The 21,438-nt window shown below is 42.9% G+C and overlaps 2 protein-coding genes across 3 annotated transcripts; both read left to right on the top strand.

Annotated features, from left to right (window-relative positions):
* The first annotated feature begins 6,633 nt into the window (after window positions 1-6,633).
* hoxc10a (homeobox C10a) lies at window positions 6,634-10,445 on the top strand. Its single transcript, XM_076042361.1, has 2 exons — window positions 6,634-7,873; window positions 9,834-10,445. Exons 1-2 carry the CDS (start codon window positions 7,141-7,143, stop codon window positions 10,109-10,111), a joined length of 1,011 nt encoding a protein of 336 aa, XP_075898476.1. The 5' UTR covers window positions 6,634-7,140; the 3' UTR covers window positions 10,112-10,445.
* On the top strand, window positions 10,197-20,770 carry hoxc9a (homeobox C9a). Of its 2 annotated transcripts, XM_076042362.1 has the most exons (3): window positions 10,197-11,246; window positions 18,123-18,643; window positions 19,683-20,451. In XM_076042362.1, the coding sequence occupies exons 1-3, from the start codon at window positions 11,122-11,124 to the stop codon at window positions 19,925-19,927; spliced, it is 891 nt and encodes a 296-aa protein (XP_075898477.1). In that variant the 5' UTR covers window positions 10,197-11,121; the 3' UTR covers window positions 19,928-20,451. The 2 variants fall into 2 exon arrangements, with proteins under 2 accessions (XP_075898477.1, XP_075898478.1); XM_076042363.1 differs by lacking the exon at window positions 10,197-11,246 and having other exon boundaries at window positions 17,457-18,643; window positions 19,683-20,770.
* Window positions 20,771-21,438: the final 668 nt, after the last annotated feature.

The following is a 21,438-nucleotide window of genomic DNA, read 5'->3' as shown; positions in this document are numbered from 1 at the left end:
GGGGGATGGCCTTCACTTCCGCAGTAAATAGTAAACAAGCAAGACTGGACGTCCGAGAAAAGGGGGTTCAACTTGCCGAAGGATTTGAACTCGGACAGCCCCCAACCCCCTCCTGTGCACACAGGCGTAATTTCAACCATTGTTCTAACCATAAAGATGACCGCGCGCCCCTCAAAAAAAAAAAAGAAAAAAAAGAAAAAGAAATTGTGAAATGTATGTGCAACTTAAAGATATTGAAGTTATATATATATATGTATATATATATATATAATTTTATGTATGTATATATATATATATATATATATATATGTACATATATATATATATATATATATATATATATATATATGTATATATATATATATATATATATATATATATATATATATATATATATATATGTACATACATAGTTTTTATATAGTTTTAGCCGTTCATACGTCTTCCTGTCGCCAAGAGTCAGCAATAAAAGCCTTTATCTGGTGTGACTCCAAACCGATTTCAGCACATCGGTTTTGTATCAATAATTGTTGACTTATTTTTACCACGTGTTCAGGATGGTAACGAGACACAGATAGAGGAGATCACAAGTGTCGTGTTCCATTTTGTCCTCACATGTGAACACATTTGTATGTCGTTCCTTGTGCGCGCGCGCGCTCATCCGGCCCGTGCGCATGATAATTGCACGTGCGCATTAACTACAATTTATAATTAAATGTAGTCTTTGAACTTCAATAATGTCAAGGCCTTCACCTTTAACCCGCCGCAATAAAGTGGAATCAAGGAGCCCCTTTAGCCCGGAAATGTGTTGCGGCGACGGAACGGACCAATGAGAGTGAGTGGGAACAGAAAATGGAATGTGTACAGAGGCCAACTTTGACCCCTCGCATTAAACTACAGCAGGTAACTTTGCCAGCTTTAGCACGCCCAGTAAATACACTTTATTGTCCCTGTAAAATGTGTACGTTTTCACGCATGAGGCGTTTTAAAACATGTTTGTATTCTATAAAAAAAAAAAAAAGAAACAAAAAAACAAAACAAAGAAATAACCAATATTTTGTTGCGTGACTTGTAACGGGTGGGACGACAGACGTCGGTCGTGGAAGTTGGTTGTCTACTCAGCAACAATCTGAGGGGAATCTCGCAGTGCCAGACACGAGTTTTCTCGTCTGTTGTCAAGCTTTTTTCTTTTCTTATAAAAGCGCCTCTGGGCTCATGTCAAATGGGACAGGAGGGCGATACCATGTGACCCACGGGTTGTTTTGCATAAGTCTCTCTCTTCCCCCCCCCCCCCCCCCCATCCCCCTCCCCCGAATTGAGATCAGGGTCACTCTGCGTATATCTAGCAGAGCCGCCGGGACAAAGGAACGGCGATGCACACCCGCGGAGATCAAGGCTGCGGCAGCTCGTCTCACGCCACACCCACCAACCTTGGCCCTGGGACGGTGACGGTGGGTAATTTGTAGCCTTGGTTTCTCCCAACACACAACGTCACCAACACAACACAGACTGCTGCAAATGTTGTCCTTCAGCCACACGGGGGCCCAGGAATCTCTCGGCCCCTTGTTGCAAGTTTGGTTTCCTCGCCGGACTCCTGCAAAAAAAAGAAAGACGCCTCCCTCTCTTCTTCTGATGGGCGCCTTGGTGACATCAGAGTACTTTTATTATAGAGAAGAACTGTGATGCGTGACAGAGGAGCGCAGCTGCTGTCACGCATCAGCCCGGATTGTGCCGGAGGAAAATGGCGGTGCGTCTGTGTGTGTGTTTTAAGTGGACGCGGTTGACCAGGAGGGATAGATGACGCAGCCCGGTGCCATTACATTAAAAAAAAAAAAAAAAAACTCAATTGAAGAAAGCGCTCTTAAGAATCCCAGTTCTCAGATCCGGTACCGTGGACGATCAATAGGGCTTAATTTTATTTCATCCATGGGGCCCGTCCTTGCAATAAACAAATCATATTTGCTCCTCCAGTGCGGGCATAGCGCGCTGTCGTAATGAAAGCGCTAAGATTATTACCGAAGGCCCATCAAGCTAACTAAAATAGCGCAGCAACATAAAGCATCACGGCTATACTTGCTAAATAACATAAAACCGCAATGGGCTGATTTTTTTTTCATCTTGGCACTTAAATTAACAACTAAAATATATAAAAAAGCTTGTAAAGATGTGAAATATTTTATACAGACAGAAAGTTGCTATACTCTAACTAATGGAAATTGTTTTGATGGTTAATGTCACGTTTTAATGAAAGAGACAATTTTAAATAATTAGAGTAAAAGCTTCTAAAAAAATTTGTAATTTGGTATTTTTGCTGTTGTGTTTTTTAACATCCGTGGAAAATTCTTTCTGTTTCTCCCCTCTTTCTTTCTCTCTCCGCAGATACTAATCAGAGGGGGGTTATAGGCCATTGAATGGTTTTATACTACAGTATACTGGTCACATCTCAGCACCTATCCTGTTCTATAGGGCAATAAAACAGTTCGACGCTGTAAAACGAGCTTTTGCAACGTGCTGCAACCAAACAACCCTCAGAATGTCGCCGGACTGAAATATTGGTTTAACCAAATACCCCGATTGAAAATGTGTCCATGGTTTTAAGTTAATTAAGGCAGCAGGTGTATGAAGGGCGCGTTCTAACGTGTCAACGCTGTTGCCAATGCGAAATGCTTGTCATTATTTATAACTGAGGACTTTTTTTTTTTTTTTTTTTTCTTTCTCGCAATTTTGGCGCTTTGAATTTTCCGAATTGAGTTGCTGCACCAAGGGTGCCTGCAGAAAACAAGAACATTATCCCACCAAAAAGAAGGATATTTGTGGCAAGCAGGAACAAATTAGTTGTGTCGCCCCACTGGCTACTGATCAGAACAATAAGGCAGCGCGCTCCCAGGGCTTCACTCCCGCAGCTGTGGGAAACCTTAGCATACCTGTTTGCAATATAATTACACCCTACAGGGTTGGAAGTTAATTGGAGGACAATTAAATGCCGACAGACGTTCCGGCAAGCGTAAAGACCAATTGAAAATAGTGTCCTGATCATCTATCTGCGTTTGTGTGTGACAGCGCACACTGAGGAATTTCCTTGGGTTAGGGCCAAATAGTTCCTGTGACTCTACCCAACCTAACTCCAAATTATACATTTGCTTTGTCGTTGGTTCTTATAGGTCAGAAAGAGAATGTAAGTAATTGCAAGAGCGGGACGGAATGACCTTAATTCAGCGATAACCTATACAATATAATACGGGAAATAAAATGTGTTTATATATATCACACACACACACACACACACACACACACACACACACACACATATGCATTTTACATTATGGCAACCTTTGTGTTGTGTTTGCTTTTGTTTTGCGTTTTTGTTGTTCCGGATATTTATTTTAATTAGAATAGTAAATAGTGTATGTTTTGCGTTAAACACGTTATACTAACATTTCCTATGATGTCACACGTGTGACATCATAGGAAATTAAAAACGAGTTTTATTTTATTTATTTTTTTAAATGCCTCTGGCTACAAATACATTTTTGTAGTTACTTAAATTATTGTACATCTGTTTAATTGGACCTTTCCACTGAGAAAATGGAAAAGTCCTCATGAAAGCCAACAGCGCTGGCAGAAAACACCACCTCACAAACTGGCCTGTGTTCTGAACTGTTCCATTCTCACTCAGACTGCCCTAATTATTTCGTCTGTCAGTCCCCAATGATCTCTCCCACCGCACGGCCTGTAATAAACGCCAAACTGTCCCACCTGCAACAAAATAGGTGCGTGACATTCCAACCAGTCCGTCCCTCTTATTTCAGGTTAATTACATAACACCATTTTTTTTCTCCCCCACCTCTCAACTCCGTGCTCTGTGAAATCATCACATGCTTTGTGTATTTTTGTGTAACATCACAATGTGCTTCGTGCCCTGTATGAAATGTGAGCATTATTTGGAGCTCAGAGCAGATTATTGCGTGATGTCGTGTTCGTGGCGTTTTGTGCTTGTGTGCTGAAATGGAGACAGCCTGCAAGCATAGGTGTGAATGTGTCATAAAGCCGTGTGTGTGTGTGTGTGTGTGTGTGTGTGTGTGTGTGTGTGTGTTTGTGTTTGTGTGTGTGTGTGTGTGTGTGTGTGTGTGTGTGTGTGTGACTGAGTAATTTGGGTGTGCATGGGAGTTTGTGCTCTCCACACGATGCCGATTTGTCTACGTGGCTCGAAAAACGACGTAGAGTGAAACTAATACACACAATATATTTTATTTCAAATATTTGAAAAAAAAAATTCTTGTTAAAAAAACAAAAAAAACAAAAACAAACCTCTTCACCTTACTGCAAAATGATATTAGCCCAATATCACCAGCTTGGTAACTCGTTTCTGTCGTGAAATGTTTGGTCTTCGTGAGGCTGATAACAAACACGCTATTTTCCTGTCCTGAGTGGTTTTCTTAGATTACTTTTCATATCAACTTAAATAATTTAAAAAAAAAAGAAGAAGTTGCACATCATTTATTGAATTTTAATCAGTAAACTGAGCAAATGCCGAGTATAGAGAATGGAGAATGATCACAACACACACGTATAATGTATTAACGACATTTATTTCACCTTAATTCAAGCAAATACAATTTTTTTTTAATTATTATTGCTATTCTTGGTATGAACAAATTCTTCTTCATCTTGAAACTGTCTCTCTCTCTCTCTCTCTCTCTCTCTCTCTCTCCCTCTCTCTCTCTCTCTCTCACACACACACACACACACACACACACACACACACACACACACACACACACACACACACACAAGCATTGGAAGATACATGTTGATAGCAGACTAAATCATGGCCTTGCCTTTGAGAATGAGTGTGAACTGGACACAGAGGGACAGACAAACAAGAGGGCTGCGCATGCTCCTCGCGCTCTTGCTCTTCTAGAGGACACGAGAGCATTTCGTTGCGGTTTTCTGGCGATTCTCGAACACGATTTTAGGCTTCCAAACGCAACGTTGCACTGCAGGGAAAAGAAGACAACGTGTTTTGCACCTATAAGATGTGCACGCCCTCTGCTGCGCGGTGACCATCGGGCTTACATACAACACATACCAAACTAAGATAAAGCAGCGTAGTGACGTAAGCACAATGCAGCCTACATCATTTAAAGCAAGAAGAAATGCGTTTGCGCTTTGGGCTATGTGCACAATATAACATAGTTTGGCTTCCGGTTTTCCTCGGCATCAGAGCTTAATATTACACGACCCTTCATTTTTTTTTTAGTGTGTGGAGGGGCGCGTGACTTCCCTGCCGCCGCAGCGTTTGGTCGAATGTCCTGCAGCAGAGAACGAACACCGCAGTAGCAGAAGAACACAGCATATAATACAGGAATCCCCCCTCCTCCCTCCCTCGCACTGGATACAGTGCGGAGACTGAGGAAATAAATGTGTCATGTGGGCCGTAAAACAACTTAATTATATCAGGAGAAATCCAGGAAAACAGATCATTAAGGTCACACTGGGCTACTCGCAAGCAACGTTTTGAACATTTTGCCGGGGCTTTTAGGCCTGTCACACAAAGACAAAAGTTTTTTTTTCTGGCTGTTTTAAATGTGTCGTTTCAAATTATGCTTTGTGTACTTGAAAGTCACTTTGGGTACCGCAGCACCGAGTACCGGCGGCTCTAATTTTGTCATATCCACTGCGACGTTGCACCGTTTGTCGGTTGCTACCGCCGTGCCGTTTACGATATATATATATTTTTTTTTAAAGCTAAATTTCAATTAAAATTTCACTTTAACGTCTGGAAATAGCCCTCTCAATTCTGCGAACCACGGAAAAGCCAACAGATACATACATATACACATTTGTATTTGTAAAAGGCCCAATTAAATCCCTTGATGGCGACGAAAAAAATAAAATTAATTCTTCTCAGTCTGAACGAGAAAACAAAAAGTATGAATTAATAAAATAAATAACAATAAAAAAAGGACTGCTTTTTGGATTATGAAGAGTTTAAACCATATAATGTTTCAATACATTTTTTTTTTTTTACAAACAAAAAGCACGAGTAAAATAGGTTGTTCATTAGACTATAACCAACATCGAGGAGTTCAAAAAGACAATGCTTGTAACTGTTCTATGCTCGATATTTTATTTTATTTTTTATTCCACGTCACGAAAATAACTGAATAATTTTGGTGCCATTGTATAAGCACCAAAAACAGCCAAGTTCGCCACGAGTAAGTCAGACCGAGTCAATGGTAAATAAATGCAATGTTGAATGTTAAAATGTTGCGTTAAAGCGTGAAAATAAAAGTAGAAGGCATTCGACTTTAATTTACACAACTACTGAAAGAAGTAGGGTTCGACTAAAAAGTTACAGACGGTTAAGAAAAATGATACAAAGCAAATTTAGGTCAAACACAAAAGCGTACGTTCAAATTTGAAGTTATTACACAACAGCTCACAAGGTAAAAAAAAAAAAAAAAAAGTCTAGTTCACAGCGTTAACACCAAAACGCCATATTTTAAACGTGAATGTTTTTGTCAGCATTTTTCTTTTAAGGTCACGCATGTGTACTTCTTACCTTAATAAATTGTGGCAACGAGAATAAAAAAAAGAAAAAAAAAAAGAATCAAAGAAAAAACCCAAACCCTCCTTGTCTTCAACTTCACTTTTCTGGCCTCGGGATGTCGAACGAACCACCTTTTTATTTTGTGAAGTTTCAAAAGTAACAGATTGTCAATAGCCACGTAGGAAGTGCCATGTAAACACCCCCCATCCGGCAGCAGTCCTTTGTTCCCGCCGGCGTGGGCCCGATGCCTTTACCAGCCTTTGGCCGCTAGGTGGCGCTCTTGCTCCACCCAAAACCTCCAGCTTCACCAACTTGACCGCGCTGACGTCACGCCAGTCTGGAGCACCAAGGCCAATTCCACGACGCTATTGGTCTGAAAATCACATGACATGTCTCCCAGCATCCATAATGTTACTGATATATATTTTTTTTTCCTTGCAACCCCTTTCCAAAAGATGTCAGCATTCTACTGTCCCCCTTTTGTCCTGGTGTAATCCCGCGTAGTTCAGAGCAGCAGTTGACTGGAAGCCAACCAAAGAAAAAAAAAAGGAAAAAAATAATAATAATTGTTGTTGGCCCATGCAAACATGTCGTGTCCGAATAACTTCCTGATGGATTCCTTAATGGGAGGATCATCTTCCTTTAGGAGTGAAGCTTATTCCGGCAGCGCTGGAATGTACAACCACGCGGCTGCAGACTACGGATATTCAATGATGAGAAACATTGCGAGGGTCGGACCATCTCCACTGCTGCACAAACGGGACGAGGCTCCTGCGGGCGGCGTGACGTTTCAGGATGCGCCCTACCTGTCAACACAGCTGGCCTCATGGAGCCCGCCGGGCTCCAAAAGCGGCGGGGACCGGCAACCTGTTGCCCAGTGTTTACAACCCTGCTCGTTCCCAGGCGGAAACGTCAAAGAGGAGGCGTTTTGTTGCCTCTATCAGAATGGCAGCAATAAGAGGAAAGAGACAACAACAGAGTCGGCCACTTACATCCGGCTCGGAGACAATAGCTGCCGGCCCGAGCAAACGGCCACCTCGTCGAAAGGCTGCTTCCAGGTGTACGGCGACAGCGAGGAGAAGCAGCAGCAGCAGCAGCAGCAGCAGCAGCAGCAGCAGCAGCAGTTTCCCCCGGGCTTTTCCTCTGTCACTCCCTCGGCGACATCTGCTGGGCCTGGATCGCAGTCGACAGTAAGTTGCAGCAAAACGACGCAGCAGGAGACAACGGCACAGTTGTCGAAGACGGATGAGAAGGAGCGCAGGAAGGAGGAGAAGGCCAAAAGTGACAGCTGCTCAGAGAACTCGGACGAGGAATCAAAAGGTAGATGACGCCAAATCTGCTCCAGAAAGCCGTGCACGCGTGAAAAACATAAAGGTGCGATGCTGTTTAGCTGTACAAGCACCCTGTTGCACCACACGTGCGTGAATCCATGAATTCGCCGTGTGTGTGTGTGTGTGTGTGTGTGTGTGTGTGTGTGTGTGTGTGTGTGTGTGTGTGTGTGTGTGTCCACGATGTATTGCGTCACGGCCCAATAGCGCACACTGCCGGGCATTTGACAGGCTCGGCGGGCAGGCGCTACGGTGCCCGTGGCATTTAGCACCTTTCCATTAATGTGAGGAGATGGGGGCACACACACACACACACACACACACACACACACACACACACACACACACACACAAGCACACACGGTTACATCGTGAGACGACGCCATTTTTAGAATTGTAATTTTTACACTTCCCTATTCTGATCCATCCAGGGCTATTTATTCTTTATTGAAAACATTTCTTTGTGATAGTGCCTGAATATATTTTTAAATGAAACTCAAGGTTGCCCCCGTTGCGTTGGATGAAAAGTATAATTAAAGTAATTGCACTTTTTGCATTTGGCATTCATTTTTAGAATAATTATGTTATTATTAAAATTGCAATAAAAGAAATTTGTAAAATATCTTTCTTTTTTCTGGGGCACCAGTTACGTATTTTTCTTGTGGAAGAAATAGGTTGGCAGAAATTTGTTTGTGTTTTTTTTACAAATCGTCGAAAAACACACATTTTCTCTCTCTTATTTACCAATTCCTAATTCCTATTGACGACAGCGCGTAAATCTTTTCAGTTAACATATAATTAATGGCGGATTGTTTTTGTTTTTTTTAATTATTATTATTATTATTATTATTATTATTATTATTATTATTATTATTATTATTGCCGACACTCATTACAATTTATTTATATTTATATTATCATATTTTGTAAACTCAAATTTAACAACATACTGAACATTATTTTCTTATATCCGATTGTTTCTAGTTTCATGTCTTGTTATTGTTCCTTGTTTAACAAACAGCTTCATGAAGTCCAACTCGACTCACTTGATTTTAATTAAATTGAAGGAGATCGTCCCTTCAATGTGTGTGTGTGTGTGTGTGTGTGTGTGTGTGTGTGTGTGAGTGTTACTCCTCTGCTCCTGAATTAAATCTTCTGCTAATGATTAAATGCGGGCCTCACACTGAGTGTTCACATTAAGGTAATTATCCTACTGTAACCTGCGTGTCGTTTGCATGTGATGTGTGTGTGTGTGTGTGTGTGTGTGTGTGTGTGTGTGTATGTCTGCGTGTGCGTGCGTGCGCGCGCGCAAGAGCGTGCGTGACTGGGGCGTTATTCCCAGGAGGCCGCAAACTAATCAAGAAATTAACTGAACGTGCAGCAGTGGGATTTTTTTTTTCTCCCCCGCTGAAAAAGAGACACGCGCTGTTTCTTTGTCCATATTTATTTATTTATTTATTTATTTATTTCATGAATCCCCCATGCACGCCACAGAGACTCTCCTCCTTTTGTTATGAAACGAGCCCGAAATTTTACGTTTGGCTTCGGCGCGCTGTGTCATAAAATTTTTATGGGAGTCTGAGGTCCAACATAGACAAAGAAGCGCTTGCACCGCGTGCAAGGCAGCGCAGTTTGATTCCATCTCATTATTGTGGTACAGCAGACACAAAAGCCACTAGGTGTTGCAGTCAAAGGTGGGACGTTCATTCACTCAGGCGGGAGACACGGAGGATCAAACTCCCCGCTAAACACCGCGGTTCCAGATGCATGGACAGCAGCCTGTATGGAAATGGGCGTGTTGTGATTAGCATCCTGTCCCTACTGAGGGATGGCACATCTGCACGGGATTACTGGCTCGGGGTTTTTTTTTTTTTTCTGTCCGATTTTCTATCCTTTTTTCTTTTTCTTCTCTTTTTTAATCCTCTCATTTCCAATATCTCCTTCCGGTTTAGACGAGGCGTGCACGGACAAGACGACTGGGAGCTGGTTAAAAGCCAAGAGTGGACGGAAGAAGCGCTGTCCCTACACAAAGCACCAGACGCTGGAGCTGGAGAAGGAGTTCTTGTTCAACATGTATCTGTCTCGGGAGCGCCGCCTGGAGATCAGCCGGAGTATCAACCTGACCGACAGACAGGTCAAGATCTGGTTTCAAAACAGACGCATGAAGCTGAAGAAGCTCAACAGGGAGAGTCGAGAGAGGGAGCACTGTGCCATTTACAACTACTGCTGAACATTTTCACCCCCCCCCCCCCAACCCCCCAACCCCCACCTCCGCACGCACACACACACACACACACACACGCACGCACGCACGCACACGCACACACTGTCTTTTATAATCTTTCTAATGCACCCACTTATCAGTTATAAATTTTCTTTTTATGTGCACATGCACACGCCCTCAGAGGCGCACGCGCACACTCGCAAGGCGTGCCTTCCTCACTATAAGACTACAGACTTCATTTGGACACTTGGGAGGCGTTGGAACGAGCGAGATGCTGCTGTCGAAAAGTGATGAACATTTTTTTAAAAAATTTTTCTGACGAACAATTGTGACCAACCCCCCCCCCAAAAAAGATAAGGACTGCCATGTCAGCAGCGCAGCCACTGTCTCTGAGCCTCGAGAAAAATGTTTGTTTGTTTTTGCCACTCGCAAGCCTCTGCGTCCTGTTTGCTGCGGGCGAAATATGAAAAGCTGTGTCACGACCAACGATTCCTAAACAATTAAAAAAGGAGGAGGAGGGGGGTGGAGGGGGGACAGAAAGGTATCATCAACTTGTCCTTCCTCTGGCATAGAAGTGGAAATGAGTTCGGGAGGGAGAGGAGACACTGCGGACGGGGAGGAAGGAGATCGTGGCACTTTTAGTGAGCGACTATAACGTTGATTTAAATATTATCCAGGTGACCACAGTAAGTCAAGGTCATAAAATTCTAATGTCAGGTTCGCCCTGGAAAGCGTTGGGGGTGGATTTTATGATCTGCAAATATAATGTGCTGCAGCAGTAAAGATGCGTTTAAAGGTGTGTGTGTGAGTGTGTGTGTGAGAGCGTGTGTGTGTGTGTGTGTGTGAGAGAGAGAGCGTGTGTGTGTGTGTGTGTGTGTGCGCGCGCGGAGGGGGGCTAATCCACACGGCACAAACTGCACGATCCAGCCGAGGCGATGGATCTGGATGGATCCGCCGCCGCCGCCGACTTCACCCGGGATAACAGGGACAGTTTGGCAGCGGCAGATGAGGGCTAGATGGTGGATTTAAAAAAAAAAAAAAAACAGAGGACAGCGACGGCTGCCGGAACAATAACAACAGTATGGCAAACACGTGGAGCAGCGCGCACCCCGTGGAGCCGTTCAGCAGGAGGCGAGTCAAGGTAGGACTCTGGAGTTTTCTGTCATTTTTTTCTTCTTCTTCTTCTTCCCCCCCCCCGCCCCCCTCCTGCGTTTCCCCGCTTTGGGAAACTACGCCGCGTCTGTCAAGCTGAGCTCGCTAGACAGCTCTGATGGTGGCACGCACGGTGCACGCCTGCACACGCTGATGTGTTTATGCTGAGCTGTGGTGGATATCAGCCTGCTACTTTGCCCACTCTGTCCTGTCTGTCCTGTCTGTCTTTCTACCTTGTTTTGCTGGCTTGCTGCGATCAAGAAATGCGAGTTGATGAATTGCTTCTGTATGGTGTTTCCAAGAAGTTGAAATGCTGCTGATTCTTTTTTTTTTTTTTTTTCATCCTGCGTAAAAGTCAGTTGGACTTGGATTCATGGACCGAGATGAAAACATGAAAATAGATAAATAGCGGAGACAAGCTTTGCTAAGATGTGAAAGGAAAATGCAAGGATGTTTGCAGACCCTAAACAACAGACCAAGCAGCGCGTTTGTTGACAGTACTCGCCTTTTTGCTCTTTGTGCTGGACAGTGTTAATCCTCACTTGGCTTTTTTTTTTTTTTTTTTTTTTTGCACGCATTGTCGTTTTCCCACGGAATTCTAACCCTCTTTTGCGCGAAGCTGGAGCGTGGTTTAGGTAGTTTCATGTTGTTGGGGTTGGCTTCCTGGCTCGGCAACAAGAAACTGCCTTGATTACGTCAGTTCGTCTTCATCAAGGGCACAATTTCCGCCGAATTACCACCCCCTCTATAGTCCCTCGCGTCCCCCTGGCAAATGGCATTGTAAATGAACTGGGGCTGCGGATGCCGCGCGGACAGAGGCGTATTCTTCCTTTGCTGCGAGTTTGTGGTGGGCTGTAAAACCTTGTGAGGCTCTCTGTGGGAGAATGGGTTGTAAACAACGCGGGGTTTGGAGATCCCAGACTTTGCATCCGTCAGCTGCTTCATGACGATCCGCGTGCAGAGACCGACAGATTGATACAGCTCAGTCATTTGACTCATTCCCTCGCCTGACGGGCGGATCCATATGCAGGAAGTGGCTGTGTATTGATATCTGCATCAGAGTAATTGCGAGCATATATACGTCCCGGCGGCTGCTGCTGCTGCCGCTGCTGCTGCAGATGCCGGTGCTTTCCTGCACGTTTGAGAGGATTGTTCTGACGACGAGGCGTCTGGCATCAGTGGAAGCAATTCTTATGTTGGAAGTGAACAATGCTGACACACTTCAATAAGCATCACAGACTCCCCTTTGAGGTCATTCTTGCAAACATTAGCTGATTGAAACTGTCATAGGCTTCTTTCTGCATTGGCTGTTTGTTTTGTTTTGTTTTTTTTTAATACGCCATCAGGTTAATTTCTCTCATCCCTCAACAAGATGTTGATTTATCCATGGCGAGGATTTTCACCATTGCCCTGCTCTTCTCAATTAACAGTCACTTTCTTGAACGTCGGACGGCGTTTATTGACAATAAAAATCTCATTTCTTCTGGAATTAGCCCGACCCTTAAATTGCAGCCCCGCATCATTGGAATGACGAACTGCTGCCACACATGTCTAATTTATTTAGCCATTATAGCACACCAGCGAGCAACTGGCCGTCACGGAATATGTATGTTTCGAGTCATTATTAATCCATTTGAAAGGGTTATTGATAGATAATAGGCCGGAGCTGATCCATTGGTGGAAAGTAGTGATTAGCATCATGAAGAAAGTGATGGGCTTGTCCAAAAAAAATAAGACACTTGTTTAAGCCAGCAAGGGGCAGTCAGCACATCTTTCTGTCACCAGTGTCTATACTGGTCACCATTTTGCCTTGTTTTCTCAGCACCCTCTCCCTCCCTCTGGTGGTGGTGCAACTGGAAGAGACAGTCTGGAATCCAAAGTCACTTTCATTCAGCCCAGTGAATGGGTGTCTCCCCTGGAATGTGTCACTGACAAAGACTTTTACAGCGGTGGAAACAGCCCCGAGAGCGGCGCAGACTCACCCTAAAACCATATAGGCATAAAGCAATTTATTCCACTTTGTAGTGGCGCACAGGAAGTGAGGGCTGCAGGCAGACAATTCAGTGGGACAGCTCAGGATACGTTACTGCCACTGGCATGATCAGACAAGAAGCAAAGGCGCTAGCGGCGTTTCCTTTATTTCCCCTGCTTTTTTTTTCTTTCTTTCTTTTCTGACAAGCATGATTCATTATATCAGCAAGGGAGATATCAGGAAAACGGAGGATGCCACTGTTTTATGTATCATGGTGCTGATAATGTTACAATGTCAGCAATATTAACGTTGGCAAACAATACGATGAACGTGCTTTTTTTTGGAAAATGTTGCATGTGTTGTTCTTATAAATCGAGGGATCTGAAACTTGAAACATGGCCTTGATTATATATATATATATGTATATATATATATATATTCCTGCACCACAATAAGCAAATAATCGCTTTGCAAAAGGACACAATTGATACATTACTTGGTTTTTATTATTCGAAAAAATAAAGTCTTAAAACCTAAAGGATATTTTAATTGAAACCTCGAGGTACGCCGAGGATTTGACAGTTTGCAATCTCTTCATGGCGAGATTGCAAAATGCCAAATCTATGTTTAAAAAAATAAAAAAATAAAAAATATATATATATATATGTGCAAGAATGTGAGTGGATTAAAAACACGAAAAGTGTTTTCCAAATGGGCTTAACGTTGGAAAAAAAAAATATGAATCGGAATATTTCTGAGTAAGAACTCAGAAACGTAAATAATTGTGTGGCCTTTCAAGTTGTACACTGAAACTCCCGGTTGTCTCTAGACGCTTTTTGTTTCGCACATGAGACGCTATAAATAACGCGTCAGATCCGCTCTAATTTTTTCCATATGTCGAGTTTCAGCGCCAAATGTTGGCCGATAAAAAGAGACGAGTGTGGTTATCTGCGAGCCGTGCTCGCGGAAGATCTGATCCGTGCCTCCGCGATATAAATAACTTTTCTATGTCGTTTCCACTTTGAAGAACAGTACATTTGATAGCGCCACCGTGAACTTATAAAGTAACCTATGAAATGTGACTGTGCGTATCCGATACAGGAGAGTAATTTAACAAGAGAACACTTGGCTCGGAGAATGGTGTGGTGTGGCGGACTCACAATAACGGGACAAAATGAATGAGAATATTTTTTGGGTAAATTAAAAGCCAATCTTATTTTCATATTGTCAATGTTATTATCACTGTTATTTTAACATTCAGTCCGCATTGTCTTCATTTGATCCCTGCAATCACATCGACAATCTCTATCCCCGTTTGATTAATGTTGTCAAAGAAATGATTACGATCTCGCGGCCTATGTCCCAAACCAACCTTGTCCTATTTGTAGATCTTTTGTTTGAGAAGCAAATACAGCGATTAATCCGAGTCAATCTGGCACTGCGCTCAGTCAAAAATCATTTGTGGGCAATTGAAGACAAACGTGGATGCAAATAAAGCGAGATTTACCTGTCATGACGTGTGCGAAATAAAAAGCGACCGTCTGATGTGGCTGCGCCAAACGGCCGGGCTGGTTTATACTGCGACATCGTGTACTCTCCCTTTGAGTTGTGCACTAGTCCTCTCGCTCACGTTGTTTATTTGTGGGCAATTAATCATTATTTGTTTTATTTATTTATTTATTTGTTTGTTTGTTTTCTGTAAACGAAAGCCCAGTGTAGCGCCACTGTCAGACGCTTGGTCTGTTCATGAGGTGAAGTGGCTTTTGTGGAGGGTTCTTGACTTGAATTCAGTTCAACATTTATTTTTACAACGATTTACTTGAAAGAATATAAATGTCAAACGTATTTCCTAATACTATGGTAGAAGTCATTGTTGTACTAAATTAAAAGATGACGAATAGCTGTAATTTCTCATCTACATCGTAAAGCCTTTGGGATCAACAAATTATATGTATACATATATATATATATATATATATATATATATATATATATATATATATATATATATATATATATATATACAGAGAGAGGGAGAGCGAGGGCAGTATAATAATCATAATTATTGTTAAAATTGTGTTACAGATGAACAAAAATGAGTAGAAACGACAAGTTTTTTTTTTTTTAAATCACACTTCATTTTATTGTTGACGATCAAAAAACGTGGATAAACAAAGTAAAGGCAACATAAACTATACAACTATTCATAATATTAAGGTTCCTCCTGCCATTACACGCACACACACACACACACACCTACTCCACGCAAACACAAGCGTCGTCAGTGGCTCACACACACGTTACCGTACCCACACAAGAAAAACAATTGCTGGGGTTTGGTTTACACAAAGAGAAAAATCGCAGGTCTGGATATTTCACGTCATACTTACGTGAGACATGTGATATGTATTTATATGGCCATACGTTATGGCAATAAATGGCAAGAGGACAGTTTCATTCTGATTTAATGGCAGCGGCAGTATAAGCAAAGCCTGAACCTTCAACATGCACGAAAACTCCGGGGACGGAGGAGACGACGCAATTCAACATTCGGATTATCTTTGGAAACGTGTGTTTGGGAAAAAATAAAATAAAATAATATACCCGCCAGTGTGTGGCGCTTACAGGCCCGTTGAAGTTGCACATTTAAGTACACTGCTCCATGTGCTTGCCGGGGTCTGGCCTTTAAAATGTCATGGTTGAGTCTGAACCCAGCAGCACGTGTCAAACATTGCACTCCTTCGCGGTGATAGTAGCAGTTGTTCAGTTGTTGGTTTGCATCTCGAACGTCTGACACGCACACACACACACACACACACACACACACACACACACACACACACACACACACACACACACACACACACACACACAAATATAGGGACAACACAGGGGGAAACGCATATTTGTCTATAATATACTTGACACCATACAGTATAGTCGGTCTTATTTGTAATGGCGGACAGAAAGATTTGTTTCTAAATATTGAACATTTACTTTATAAAATCTGTCAGAGCCGTTTCCTCGCTTTTTATTTGACTTTTATATCTGTCATTCATTTGGACATGCGGGGCAAGTGAGCGCACGCAGTGTGGTTGTGTTGGCTTGTGACATTATAATTTTGCTGTTGGATGTAATGACTAGCTGTACAAAAAGAAACAACGTTTTGGTCTCATGTTGTTAAAGTCCGCAATAATATAGTCGAGGATTTTGTCTTCTTCATTTTTTTTGTTTTTTTTTTCCTAAATTGCTGATCCAAAGGGAGGGGTGTGTGTGTGTCTGTGTGTCTGTGTGGAGCGAGAGAGAGAGAGAGGGGCGAACTGCAGTCACGGACACACATCAAAAGCGGGCACGGAAACGAGCACGCATGCACACAATCATAAAACATCAATCTTTGTGAAAACGCGACTGAAATAATAGGCCAACTGCCGCACCAAAACCAGCACGCGATGAACATCGAGGCTGTTACGCACAGCTATTGGAATTCAGCGCGGCTAACACACTGTTTTGATTCCCCCTGCACGCCTGCATTCAACATGTATCACTTGCCACAATTAGTCTCGTCACAGTTTCCTGTGACTCTTGCTGACCCGGGTGAGGTTGATATGCCTCTTCACTTTTATTGTATTTTTTTTTTTTTTGTGTGTTGTGTTCTCGGCGGGGGTTTTTGCTGCAGCAGCCCAGGTGATGAGTTCAGGGTTGTTTCACAGCCCACTAAATGACAAGTCGCTATATTGCGGGGCAGCACAGTAAACTCCTGCCAGCTCAGCCCGTGTTTTCCAAGCTGCCTTCCAGTTCGCTCTTTAACGAACCTTTTTACCTCCTCTGCGCTGCAAGCCTCTTCTTCTCCTCGGCTTCTCCGTCTTCGCTCGTTCTGGTAGCAATTGTTTGGCGCCCCCCCCCGTTCCATTCTGCCGCTGTGTGTTTTCTTACGCGAGGAGCGCTGCTGTAGCCTTATTAACGGCACGTTTATGAACAATCAAATGGTCCTCGTTAAAATTTATCGATGGGCATAAAATCAGGGAACGGTCGCGAGCCGAACGCAGCCGCGATGTAGTTGGGCTGCTCGACAGCAATCTGAATCCCCTCCTCTCCTATCATGCGGATGCCATTTAGGGACTATTTGATCTCTACTCCCTCGATTAAGGGGGGAAAGTGCCGTTTTTATGACTGTCACATCCTTACGCTTTTCCTCCCATTCTTCCCCTCGACAGTCAACGCCCCCCCCCCTTTCCACACAAACATAAGCCTCGTTCAACAGGAAGTTATAAATCTGAAACTTTTATTAAACGTTCGTACGATTTGGTAAACATTAAAAAAAGATGTCTGGCGTCCAATAAAAGTTAAAAACGAGGAAACACTATCCACCTCGCAGAACCGAGGTGGGGAATTTGGCGGACAGAGATTGATTACACCATCAAATAGTGCCCCAGACGTGATGTGGCGCAAGTCTGTGCTGCGACTAGGAGACAGAGAGCCACTGTTCACGGCGCTCACATTTGTCTGTGAAAAGGAGCACCGCTCTTCAACTGACTCCCATTAATAGTGGACATTTTTCTTAACGTTTTTTTGTTTTTATTTTATTTTATTTTTTTAACCCGGTTCATTTGCTTCTGTATCTCTCGCAATAAGCGGCGCATTGATCCACTGTAGAATTTTTTTTTTTTTTTTTTTTTTTGCGAGGGGTAAATATAATCACGTGTCGACGCAGCAGCCAATAGCAGCCGAGGAAGCGTTGAGAAATAATTACCTGCCCTGATTGTTCTATGGCTAGATGAAAAAAGTACACATACACTCCATATAATAATCGGATGCATGTAAAAGAGTCCGGGGTAGCTCCGACATGTCGACCACGGGTCCCATAAGTAATTATTATGTGGACTCCTTGATCAGCCACGAGAACGAGGATGTCCTTGCTGCTGCCGCCGCCGCCGCCGCCGCTGCCGCCGCCGCCGCCGCGCGCTTCTCGGCTCCCGGTTCGCACCCAGCCGGCCCTCGACCGACGGAGTGCGGCGACTATCCTTCCTGCAGCTTCGCACCCAAGGCGCCCGTCTTCTCCACGTCGTGGGCCCCCGTGCACTCCCAGTCCTCGGTGGGCTACCATCCGTACAGTCACCAAGCTCACTTAGGCACAGACTCGAGGTACATGCGCTCATGGCTGGAGCCCATGTCGGGCGCTGTGCCTTTCCACGGCTACCCGGCCAACGGCAGGCACTACGGGCTCAAGCCCGACGCCTTTCAGGACACGCACAGAGCCGGCGAATGCCTCGGCTCCGGCGGACGGACCTACACGGATTATCTGTATTGCTCATCCACTGACGCGCGAGACAAGACGCACCAGAATACCCCCTCCCCCGAACCGGAGCTCGTGGCTTCAGGCAAGCATAAAGACGAGAAGCCGGAGCTGGACCCGAGTAAGTTCAAGCTCCTTCACGTCTTTACCGGTCGGCGGGTGGGAGCCTTGGGGTTCACATTGTGTTTGACTGCTTTGCCTAAAAGATATGTTTGACGATCTGTTATGTTTAAAATGGCCATTTCCCCCCCCCCCCTCCCATCATTCGGAATCGCCTCTGTTAAAGGGGCAAAGCCTTAGGAACTATAAAAGACAAACGCTGGGCTAATGTTGGGGCAATAAAACCAGCCGGGGTTGTAAACATGGTCTCCAACCTACAGGAAGACGTTGATTTTGGAGGCTCGTTGCCTACTGGGAAGAACCTACATGTGTCCTTATTAAGATGATCCCATAAATGAGTTATAAGATATATTCATTTTATTTATTTATTTATTTTTTACACATATGACTTGATCATGTACCTTCACGCACGGCAAGCTAACCGAATATCCAACCTGCTATTAAAAGAAAAGAGATAGAATGTATTATTCTTTTATGTTTCACATTTTGGCTCAATTTGATCCCCCATTGGAAACATTTTTGCCAGATATTATTAAATTGTGCTCTGCTGTCTTGGTCCATAGCTAATTCACATGACTTTTCCAGCCAAGTTGAGGAATGTAGGGACATACTGGAGGACTTTCACCACGGACCTGTAAAGGCTTGAACCATGGGCCATTTTATGGGCCAATAAAATGAATACGCGCATTTGAATACGCGCATTGACTATTTTATGACGGCTTTACTCACAAGTCAAGAGAGAGAGAATCAGTGCAGGGCTCAGGAGATAGATCATTTAGTTTGCCCCCCCATTATAAATGAACAATTCGGAATCGCCTTGGATATAATAGTTAATTCAATATATCCTTTATTCTTTTTTCTTTCTTTTTTTTTTTTTACTTTGAAACGCTTTTTTGGACTTCAACCTGTTTTTGTACATTTTCAATGCACGCGTATTTTTTTTAATATGATTGTTTGTTTGTTTGGTTTTTTTTAAAATATATATGTATTGATTTATTTATGTGACTATTAATGTTTTGGTTTTTGGGGATCATTTGCAGATAACCCAGTGGCAAATTGGATTCATGCCCGCTCCACCAGGAAGAAGCGATGCCCTTACACAAAGTACCAGACTCTCGAACTGGAAAAGGAGTTTTTATTCAATATGTACCTTACTCGGGACCGCCGATTCGAAGTGGCCAGGGTTCTGAATCTGACCGAGAGGCAGGTCAAAATCTGGTTTCAGAATCGGCGCATGAAGATGAAGAAAATGAACAAAGAAAAGGGCGACAGCAAGGAACAATAACGTGGACTGCAAGCAGAGAAACAACTCGATCACAAACGTACACGTGGACAGGACGCCGTCTACTCTCTCTTTATATTTATCACTTTGTTGGATTTTTCTATTATTCACCCCAATCCGGAGAGACTGCTGAGTGTTATATGCACAATTGTGTCAGACATATAAAACAAATGGGGACGATAACATTCTACGTTTACAAAGGAATAACTTTGTTTGTTTTGTATGAGAAACTATAAACATGCAGTTTAGACACGCGTAGCTGTCTGGGGTGAGAAAGTACTTGAATTATTTTTATTTTTTTTTAATTTTCCCAAATCCATAATTTATAATGTGAACGTTTCTTTTGCTTCGCGTTTACTTCCTTTGTAAATTGTTGTGCAAGTGTAGTATTTTGTACAGAAACACCGACCGGGCTTGACCGTCTTGTATTTTTGTGTAGCTGTGGTTGTATTTGTGTCATGTTTTACTCTCTTTTGGACCGTAGCCGTAAAGTTTATCTATAGAGTATCTGCAAATATAAACATATTAAAAAAAAAAGTAAAAAAAAGTTCTTTAATCGTGTGTTCTGATTGTGTCTTGGTGGAGATGTTGCTGCTTTGGACCGAATTTAGTCAGAGATACAGAGTTGCACGAAAGGAATCCATGCAACGGAAACACAGCAAATTGGAAAAACCGTTTAGATGATTTCGAAGCCACAGGAAGTGGCGTTCTAATAATCAGCATGGGATAAGTTTTTCACCCTCAACAAATGTTTTTTTTTTTTTCTTCGGGGGTAAAAAGGAAAAATTGCTTCCAGAACTTTTCTGCAACTGCTATTTAAAATACAACCCCAGTCAAAAGGAGCTTAAAGCACCTTTAAAAAAAAAAAAAAAAAAAAAAAAATGAAGCTTAGCATTTGTACATTCATTGACTGTAAAAGGAATTCAGACTCTGACAGACTGTTCATTTCATGTCTTATTTGTTTCTCCAACTATGCTTTTTAAGATCAAACACACACACACACACACACACACACGTTTCCTCGTTTTGGCTGTGCGACAAGACGGCATATTTCACAAACAAGCAGGCGGCTGCTTTTGGTTGGGGGGAAAAACATTGTAGTATGTTACAGATTCATTTATTTCATACAAGTCAATACAGTGTACCTTAATTACAAGAACATGAGAGGCTGTGTTATTTATTTAATTGTATTAGGCGTGACATGTCAAGATGTAGTCAGGAAACCCATTAAACAACTTTCAAATGAAAGTATTGATATATATGTGAGTGTATATATACACATCCTTATTTATACTTTATACACACGCGCGCGCGCGCGCACACACACACACACACACACACACACACACACACACACATATCCATACATCCATATGTATACACAAAATTCCAATATATATGTATATTAGAATTGTATTCAGTCCTGGTCATCATTGCCATGTGACCAGCTTTTCAACATGGCAGCCTGACGTGAGAGGCGATCGCCCCGAGTCTCGCGTTTGTTTCCTGGGACG

This window comes from Nelusetta ayraudi, unplaced genomic scaffold, assembly GCF_046127955.1.
Source record: "Nelusetta ayraudi isolate G7.1 ecotype Tasmania unplaced genomic scaffold, CSIRO-AGI_Nayr_v1 ptg000070l, whole genome shotgun sequence".
In the NCBI taxonomy this organism is placed as follows: domain Eukaryota; kingdom Metazoa; phylum Chordata; class Actinopteri; order Tetraodontiformes; family Monacanthidae; genus Nelusetta; species Nelusetta ayraudi.
Note: the sequence above shows the minus strand (reverse complement) of the source record. Positions and strands in the feature narration are given on the sequence as shown.